General features: G+C 36.5%; 1 protein-coding gene across 2 annotated transcripts; it reads right to left on the bottom strand.

The window, feature by feature from the left end:
• Positions 1–456: 456 nt before the first annotated feature.
• LOC7470535 (protein LNK1) lies at positions 457–9,690 on the bottom strand. 2 transcript variants are annotated; one of them, XM_024610849.2, is made up of 8 exons: positions 9,498–9,690; positions 8,964–9,147; positions 7,769–8,352; positions 7,125–7,476; positions 6,071–6,763; positions 5,201–5,349; positions 857–989; positions 457–768 (listed from the first exon to the last, which is right to left on the bottom strand). In XM_024610849.2, exons 2-8 carry the CDS (start codon positions 8,985–8,987, stop codon positions 673–675), a joined length of 2,031 nt encoding a protein of 676 aa, XP_024466617.1. In that variant the 5' UTR covers positions 8,988–9,147; positions 9,498–9,690; the 3' UTR covers positions 457–672. The 2 variants fall into 2 exon arrangements, with proteins under 2 accessions (XP_024466617.1, XP_024466609.1); XM_024610841.2 differs by having other exon boundaries at positions 8,964–9,071.
• Positions 9,691–10,139: the final 449 nt, after the last annotated feature.

Here is a 10,139-nt window from a genome sequence, read left to right as displayed (position 1 = left end):
TAGCTGTGTTATTTAAAAGCATAAAATACCCTGGCTGATTTCTTTAAAAAATAAAGCAGTCTCCTTGTAAAATGACACCGTTTTCCTTTAAATCTTTCAAAGTGACACATGCTTTGCTTTGAACAAAACATATATTAACCAAACATAGCTCACCTAAAAATAGTTGTCATTTTCAAAAGCATATTAATATCAAACAAACATCAAATCCTACTCGTTAGAATGCTGAATTCATATATATATATTAAATCCCAGTATTTGAATGCCAACCAAACCTCTAGGCAGTGACCCCTTCCTTCCTTTTCCAAGTTTCTCAGTAGATTCTAAAAGCAATTATTTACCCTAATGCCTACAGATTTCAAAAGTTGAAGACAAACTCATACAATCATGTAGGAATTTGAAATAGATTCCACGAACCAGATGGTTAGTGACATGATGGAACCAATAAACAAAAAAATCTCAGCAAATATGTACCTTGTCATGATAACTGCTACAGTGACAAACATCAACAAAAATTACATTATACATCAGAGAAATTATCAGATCTAAAACACGGAACCAAACCTTAAGAAGTATGTCCGGCAGTGCCTCAACCAATGTTATTACACATGAAGAACTGTGGTGATTTGAAAATAGAACACCTTTTACTATGAATGCACTTGTGTTAATGCTAACTTACTGTTTGTCATTACTCATCAACAGACTTCCATCCGCACCAGTGGCAGTTTCCTCCTGCCAATGTTCCTTGGTCATCACCGGCAAGCTGCTAATCTGTCGATTTACTTCCAGTGTAAGGTTACAATTTACACAGCAATACAAAATGAAATACTAAATGTTAAGTAGATATGTGAAAACTTACCATGGTGTGAGACTTGAGAGACGAGGCATCAATAGCAGGCATCAAAGATGGGTCTGATGGCCTGTGAAACAGCAAATGCGCTATTGATCGATCTATTGGATTGGTATCAGTTTCCATATCCATTAATCCGGTCCTGGATGAGGAAAACCATTAAAATACACAAAAATAATAACCACTAAAAGAGCAAGAATTTGAGCTCTAGCCAATAGCATAAAGGCCTTTTACAAGTGAAACTAGCAAATTACTCAGGTAACATTTCCCCTTGGTTCTCCAACTGTTTTGAAAAATTCTTCCAAAACTTAAATATTCTTCTATACCTTCAATGGGAGCCTTCCTAATTGTATCTCATAGAGCTGGCAAAGCAAGATATCTGAGATCAAACGCACTAAATCCTACTCATTTCAGTGCGCCATTACAATCAGAAATTTAATTAGCAAATAAATTGATTTGGTTTCTGATAATATTCTCCCTCTCATCACAAATATTTTTTTGGGTTAACGTAATGCAACTAAAGCAACCATTTTCATTGCATGTTCATCCCCATGCATCACCCAATCTTTTCATATATTGAGAACAGTAAAAGATGCTAGTGCCTATCAACGAACAAGTCTTTTCAACATAATAATGCTAGGCGAATCTACTTTTTTGCCAATTATAAAATCTCTAAAATTGAATAAACATGTTATGTGAGATTTTCGCTAATTCTCCAGAAGACCTACTCTTGCATGCAAATGGGATTTTGGAGATCAAACAAGGGAAGGTGCCATAGAAGTGTGCAATATTTTCTATGATTTGGACCATTCGGAATGAAGGAAACACTAGAATCTTCCAGGACAAACAACTTTCCTCCCATTAAAATAGGACAAAATAGTTTTTCTCGCATCTTTATGGTGTTATGTACTGATGCTTTTACTATAATATCCTTAGCAAACATACAGAATTAGAAAGTTTTTTTAACATTGTTCTGTTCTCTTTTGCTCTTACGAGAACGGGTTATTCTCATGCCATGTGCATTTCTCTTTTAGTAGTTCTTCTATACTGTCCAATATAAATTTCTCTCTAAAAATGATGTCTTGAAGATGTGAGTATTTCAAAGTTTTTCTTTTACAATCAGACCCTCTAACTCTATGGATACCCTGAGCAAGTACCGTGTATTCTTTCATGTATTCTTTACCATATTAATGAGATCTTTTTTGACTCAATTTTTACATTTATTCAACAAAATAGTTTGCTTTCCAAACAAGACCCTTGTGTCCTTTACAAGCCAACCTACTTGCTGCTATAACCATCTCATGAACGTGGAAATCTCCCAACACATCAAATGTAATCCTATCAGCACATAAAGCCGTAATCATCTCCCATACCCATTTCAGTTGTAATAAAAGATTCTTCAATACATTGTCCAGGTGATGGTTTGTCTTTGTTTCATCAAAGTAGAGTTTTTTAAAGATCAAGGAAACTCCAGTTTTCTCAATCTTTTGTAAGATCTGATAAGTTCAAAATTTTCTCTTACATTTGTTTAACAAACATGCTAACATCCCAAAAGACCTCCTCACCCAATTCCAACCCAAATTTTTATTTAAACAATCATTTATGTATAAATCTTTTGTAAGATTTGATAAGCTCAAATTTCCCTTTCATCTTAACTCTGCCTTCTATCTATGATATTGATTTCACAAAAGATTTACTGCTACTTTGTAACATCCCAAAAAACATTTCAGTTCCAATGGCTGACACCATGGAAGCACTAACAAGCTTTGCAACTCCTCCATCTTCTTGTCCTGGCATTAACCCTCAGAAATACAGAATTCTTTAGATGCCTACCATCACCCTCATTCTCCAAAGGCTCAACAATAAAACTCCTTTCAATTCTGATACATGAGGCACACCAGTGAAATTTGAAATCTAAATCAATTTATGCCTTAGCTAAAACCCAACACACCCAAAGGATCCCTTCAAACACTAAAAGAGTAATAATTTCAGAATAATTACTCAAATCCAGAAAACAAAAGGAAACAGCATTGATATTTGAGATTAAGAAAATGTATCTGAGGGATAATCTACTCAGTTATGCCATTCTCTTCAATCTGTTTATCTAGCTGAACCATAATAGTTCCAAGTAAAACAACACCCTCCCTTACAAGTGAATAACTCTCTTCAAACAACATTCACTCAAAGTATCAATTCTCTAGCCTTCGTACATAATTACCCAGGTCAACACCCAATTCCAACCCAATAAGAGTGCCATGAAATGCTTGGCTCCGGTGCAGCTTCGTGGGAGGAAGCCTTGAACTGTGCAAACGCGGAACAACCTCCGAACCCTTATATTGCTTGCAATAAAGTCTCAAATCTCAATTAGCTAAATCTTTCAAATAAACCCTCTATCTCATTGATCCATCATCTACTACATGAGATATTCCAACCCAAATTTTTATTTAAACAATCATTTATGTATAAATCTTTTGTAAGATTTGATAAGCTCAAATTTCCCTTTCATCTTAACTCTGCCTTCTATCTATCATATCGATTTCACAAAAGATTTACTGCTACTTTGTAACATCCCAAAAAACATTTCAGTTCCAATGGCTGACACCATGGAAGCACTAACAAGCTTTGCAACGCCTCCATCTTCTTGTCCTGGTATTAACCACCGAGGAGGGATGGCATTAATCACATTTCACCGCAATGGACCCACTGAAATCCCATCGATCATCATATCATTTTCCTTTAAGATTATTCCTCACCGATCACTAGTTGTTGAACACTTAATGGTAATTGACTTGTCCTCCAAATACAGCATATATATTAGGGTAACTTCTTTACAGAGTTTATTAAATTAAATTTCAATGTGCTGGGTCATTAGCTGCCATTTTTGGACACAGAATAAATGGATCAGACGATATGAGTTATGACAAGGAAAAGAAATAAGAGACAAGAAATGACATAAATGTAAATGATTTTTCATAGCTGAGTCTACAGACCTATATTCACAGATATTATATAATCACCTTTAAACAGGAGACGCAACAAGATTGATGATTGCCTAACAACCCATAATCATAATAGAAGTTGCACACAAACATAAGCAGACATGTGATCACACAGACAGAGAAAAAAAACATATACTGAACAAATCAAGTCAGTCTAGGATATCTAAATAAATCACTCTGTGCTGCATCGCTCCCCTTTTAAAAATAAGCACACTTATAGGCTTAAGACATCAGCAAATACAAACCAAGACAAGCCTGAAATTCTTGGATATAAATTAACCTTGAATAGGTGTCTGGCCTAAGTAGCATATCAATCAAATTGGACATAAAAGGAGATGAGAAGGAGAGTTTTTTATTTTTCAGCAAGAAGTGAAAGTAACCAACAAGTAGGCCCCACATAGAGGTGCAATATCAAGCTTAATGTTTAGCTTAACTGCCCGAGTCAAATTCTTGCCACATGAAGGAGCACAGAGGAACTTTAGCCCACTGGACCAATGTTTGAGAAAGTACCAAGCAAGAGAGTTTGGGATAAACTATGGCATCGTTTAAAGAACTCTAAAATAATCCCAGCGACCTTATCATGAAACAAATATTAATTGCTTCACCAATGTTTAACCCAGGTTATATCAAGGAACATGACATGATAACATAGGTTATTTCCACTTCAAAGAATGAATGAAAGGCATGAAAATTATGTAATTCATATTCAAACCAGCTAAAGCATACATACCATCCATGCCCTCTATGCGGGGCCTACTTGTTGGTTACTTTCACTTCTTGCTGGAAAAAACTCAAGCTTAATGTTGGGCTCAACTGCCCGAGTCAAATTCTTGCCACATGAAGGAGCACAGCGGAACTTTAGCCCACTAGACCAATTTTTGAGAAAGTACCATGCAAGGGGGTTTGGGATAAACTATGGTATCGTTTAAAGAACTCTACAAAAAACCCAGCGACCTTATCATGAAACAAATATTAGTTGCTTCACCAATGCTTAACCCATGTTATATCAACAAACATGACATGATAACATAGGTTATTTCCACTTCAAAGAATGAATGAAAGGCATGAAAATTATGCAATTCATATTCAAACCAGCACATGTAAACACACATAGAATTGAAGCTAGGCAATTCCGACTAGTTAGTACCCGGCTAAAGCACACATGCCACACACCCCCCCCCCCCCCCCCCCGAAACACACCCTCACACACAAATTGTGATTACTCAATCATAACAAGAATAACTACAATCAATAAACAATAACATGCATCTTAACTTAAGAAGTACTGCACAAATAAGAAAAAGAATGAAAGTAAAAAACGGAGAAAATAAAAGAGAGAAAGGTGTGACCATACTTGTCAGCTTCTTCAGCCATCAATTCCCCACTTCTGTCTCCGCCATCTCTCTTGCCACCACTTCCATTCCTATGATTATGCCTTTGCTCAGCGCTTCTAGCTAAGCGATACAGGCTATCCCTTATACATAGTTTTGTCCTAATATCCAACTGAATTCAGGCAGGTTCAGATCACTAAATCCCACAATATTGACTTTATAATAATAATAATGGCAGGATACTGCTCGTGCAGAGTTTTTATGTGCAGAGAATGATCATCACCAAGAGAAATATCTAGAAGCCTTTTTTTATCATGTCAAATGCTCAGATCCCATGCATACATACACATTTGCAGATATATAAACAACAATCATAATTTGACCATAATAACAGCACAAACTAGAAAATTCCATATCATTAAAAGAAGTATGTTACTGACCATCTCTTATATTATCTAAAGGTCAGTCAACATTTTCCCATTGGCTTCCCGTATAGCCATACATAATAGCTTAAGACTATGCAATGCTTTTTATTGGTATTTTGTCACTCTGTAATAGTTGTTGCACAATCACTACCCTTTTTTCACTCTGAATATAAACCTTTGGAGGCTTTGAATGAAACCGATTTACACCATGGACTGACAAGAGAGAGAGCATGTCGAAAATTGACATTAATAGTTTATGCTGCTATTTTAAAATTGCAAGGTTATGCTGCATTTTGTGAACCAAGTTTTCATATTTCATAATATTTTAAACACAATCAAGTGAAATCATTCAGAGCACTCACAGAAAAATGCACACACATACATAGGTTCTTCTAATGCTATGAAGATTCAGTTTTTATTATATCAATCATATAATGCAAATAACCAAAGTTTTATAAACCACCACACCTGTTCCATGACTTGTTGAAGTTGGCGAAAACTAGTTGCTTCTAGTGAAATTCCATCCAACACAGAACTCATGCAAGAGCTCTCCTGTGCATTTGAAGTGTCTAGTTCTGCTGGAATCCCTGTGCCAACTCCTTTGATATCATATTCAGACTGACAGGCTACCTTCTTAGCTGAAACTGGACCATAAAATTCTGCTGGGCCTACCATGTTTGCAGGTTTGAGATTCCTACCAGATGATGGTTCCTGGCAATGATACAGATTTTCCTCATTCTCATTTGTTGTTATAGCAGGAGCCTCAAAGTCAGGACCATTAGCACTCTCAATGGACCGTACATGATTTGATGCATGGGAAGACTCCTTTGGAGAAGGAGATGGGTAGCCATTGTTTTCAGATTTAACACTAGATTGAGTTGGACAGGTCGAAATTTGATCTGAAGAATGACTGTAGTCGATGTGTATCAATGGAATATGTGTCTGCATGTAATTTAAGGAATTGGATCCTATTATTTGTTTATGCTGCTGGATGCCTAGAAGAGGTAAAACTTGATGGGATGAGTCTCCAGATGAATGCTTTGTATCTGCGAAATGCTTCATGTTAACGTTGAGAGGAAAAGAACCATTTTCAATATCACTGTCTTTTCTCCTTCCTTCAAATCGGTTGTTGTGCCTTGCCTGCCTTTTGTTCCAATTCATCTGTCATGCAACCACACAATCAACAAAGCAATGAATTCACGTATACATATAAATATGTAACCTGGCAATCAACTAAAATGCTTATGGAAGCGCTCCCCCCCCCCCCCCCCCAATGAATTCACGTATACATATAATTCACCATTCAACTTTTGCAATGGTGATGGGAGGTGAAATGTTGAAATTGAACTCTTACTCAACTAAAGGCTCCATCAAAACTAACAATTCTACACATGCAAGTCAAACTCCCCACCTCAATCTTAAGTAAGCCTCCATCCCAAACAAGTTCAGATCAGGTGATATCGGCTAATCTAAACAGAATTGAAAAGAAGATATTGTTCAAAAACATGAAGACTTCACCAACCTTTTCCTTGAGTACCAAGTCATCCATACTTGCAGATTTTGTCTCTGACCCATTCAGAAATGTTAAGTAACCAAGAGAAGAATGGTCAACAGCACTGGAAGTCCTGGAGCTTATTTTGTCATCTGTGAAAATGCTTTTCTTGTTGGAATCATAGACTGAAGGGTCATCACTGCTTAGTTGTGAAGCTTCAGGATGTTCTGATACACTATCCAATGCACTTGCCTCAGAATTTAAGAACTTGGAACCCAGATTCAACGCATCATCAGATCTTTCAGTGAAATCAGAAGATGAAAACCAGCACAAGTCATCTTCATTGCTCAGACTCCCCAACCCAAATGTTGAATCACAACTTCTGCAAGATAAACCTATAGATATCATGCAAGAGTACATGTGTCTTTGTGTGCAAATACATACAGATGTATACATCAACTCTTATGCATATTTACATGCTCACGCGTGCTCGCGCGCGCGCGTGTACTCAAATAGATCATACAAAACTGTATCACTCATAAAATGAATATATTTAATTATAGAGATTGCAAATAATTCCACCAGTAGTGTGAATTTTCAAAAGTAGAGATGATGATGATGATGATGATGATGATGATGATGATGATGATATAGAAGGGGAAAGGTTGGACTACCTAAACATCCTATCAACATCCTCAAAATTTCCTATATCATCAGGCCACCCGTAATATAAGGGATCACTGCTTTCTTTGTCTTCACGGTCATTATCAAAGAAGCTGAGATCATTGTCTGTCTTTGAAATGTGACTGAGTGGATAACTATACAGGTTATTATCAACTGCGGAACACTTTTCATCTGATGTAGGATCACTGGCACAGAACTCACTGCCAACTGAATCAATATTCCCATTTTTTAAACAATGACTGGACATGCTTGTTTCTTCAGATCTTATTGTTATAAAATCTTTGACTGCGCCACTATCTCGTGAGGTAGGAAACACACCATCAGGTGTGTTAGACCACGAATCCTTTTCTAACATTGTATCCTTCTTTACCAGAGTAGGTAAGCTAGCTTCCTCCTCTTCCTGAGTGCTATAGGTAAGCGAATCATCTTCATTATTCGCAACATTAATTATCTTACTTTCAGGTTTCTTTTGCTTGATGCCCTGAGCTACAAAGCGATCTCCATATTCATGACCAGGATGAGGTACTATGTGATCATCACTCACACTGAATTCATCCCACAGATTATCTTCAAGCTGCCATAGATTATTAGAAACACACTGTAGCCATCAGTATCTTCATGAGAAACACAATAAAAACACATAGAAAATGGAAGTTAATAATTTGGTATGAGACAAGAACAAAAACTGAAGATTGCGCTGCATTTAATTATTTATTGGCCAGAGAAGACGTGCATATTATCAGGAGTATTGACCCAATAAAAAGTGAGTGAGATGATTGGTCTTGATCCCAATATGAGAGCTTCTTCACATAATTAATGGAATTTAGAAACTCTACGGTAAGGATAATATGATAGCTGCAAATAAATTTCAAACCGCCAAAATAAATGAATAGCTGTCAGTGGTTGCAAAGGGTATGTTTTCACTCAATATTTCAGGCCAAAAAAAAAGTCCCAAGAAGCCAGAAAGACTGTGATTCTGAGTACGTTAATAGATTACTAAATGCAGACAAATCCGTCCTGACCAATTGTTGTTCTAAAACTGAATAGCTGAATATTTTTTATTTTTCGCATAATGGGCTTAACCTGAAACAACATACAAGAATGATCAAATACCACAAACACACATAAAGGCATCACAAAACTATACTATTTGGAAAAAAAAATTAACCTCAAAAGAATCCCTACCTCATACATGCACAAATCTGACATTCCTCCACAATCACCTACCCACCATTGAGGCCACACACAATTTCTTTATATGATGTCATGTTCTTCGTTGAAAGTTAATGCCCCCTCCAAAAAAGAAAAGAAAAACTAACAGTCAATTTCTGTGTATTCGGATCAGAAGAGAACTAGATTCTTCACGCATCTGTTTCAAACCAGAACTCAACAAATTAGAGTTAAATACTTACAGAAATACCATTAACCTAGCCAGTTTGTAGCAGAGAATTAATCAGGGATTAGTCTTGCTTTACTGGTTACTCAACTACACGCAAATCTTTTCTTTCTGAATCCAATATATAAACATACCAGAGGAATTTCTCAACTCTTTTTTAATTACTATAATAAAAAAAAATATCAAAATTCAAAATAAAAATAAATCTTAAATCTAAAACAAGCATAATAATTGGACTGTTACTCTTCGTTTCTCACAAATTCTCAGCAACCAAACAAGCCATAAACCACAGACCAAACCGGATCTCGCGGAGTAAAACTCACCTAAAAAGAATCCAAGTAAACGAAATCTTCCTCCTCCGCCTTTACTGCAAAACGTTAACCCTAATCGAATCGCAGCCACTGATTTCCAGAAGTTTCTACACAATTTTTCTTCTTCTTTTCTAGTAGTCTACACCAGACCGCACTCTCTCTCTCTCTCTCTCTCTCTCTTTCTTTTTGGTACAAAAACAAATTTTTGAATTTTTTTAGTGGTTAATATTTTTTTAATTTTGCTGGGTGAGGCACGTTCTGACACGTGGGTAGGAGATCAAAACAAGGAAGCGTAACAGATATCAAAACAGAAAGCAAGAATTCGTGGACGAGAGCAAGGGATGAGATCCAATCACTTTCTACCATCCCATTGGTCCACGTAGCTCTCACCTTCGAATCCCTCGACACATGTCTGGGACCCATCCTTCGCCCCGAATATTTATGCCCTGCACGTGGTCATGCCCACTGACGTCACTTTGTAGCAGAGTACAGAGGGAAAGAAAAAAAAAGAGCCGACGGTTCTCTGTCTCTGGTTTCAAATAGTGGTTTCTTCGTCTCTGATTTCAAAATGTTTTTTTTTCTCTTTTTTTTTTTTATTAATAACCCTCAAAACTTACTTTATTATTTTCTAAATTAGAGTTTTCTTGCACTGAT

This window comes from Populus trichocarpa, chromosome 1 (genome assembly GCF_000002775.5).
Source record: "Populus trichocarpa isolate Nisqually-1 chromosome 1, P.trichocarpa_v4.1, whole genome shotgun sequence".
In the NCBI taxonomy this organism is placed as follows: Eukaryota; Viridiplantae; Streptophyta; class Magnoliopsida; order Malpighiales; family Salicaceae; genus Populus; species Populus trichocarpa.
The sequence above is the reverse complement of the archived record's forward strand: the minus strand, read 5'-3'. Positions and strand labels throughout refer to the sequence as shown.

What these genes read in the sequence shown, in the direction of transcription:
- LOC7470535 (XM_024610849.2), bottom strand. Translation starts at nt 8,987, where the DNA reads ATGTCAGATTTGTGCATGTATGAG. An exon ending in CAGATTTGTGCATGTATGAG is followed by an intron (nt 8,353 to 8,963) that starts GTAGGGATTCTT and finishes AATCTATGGCAG; the next exon opens with CTTGAAGATAATCTGTGGGA. An exon ending in ACTTGGTACTCAAGGAAAAG is followed by an intron (nt 6,764 to 7,124) that starts GTTGGTGAAGTC and finishes GTTGCATGACAG; the next exon opens with ATGAATTGGAACAAAAGGCA.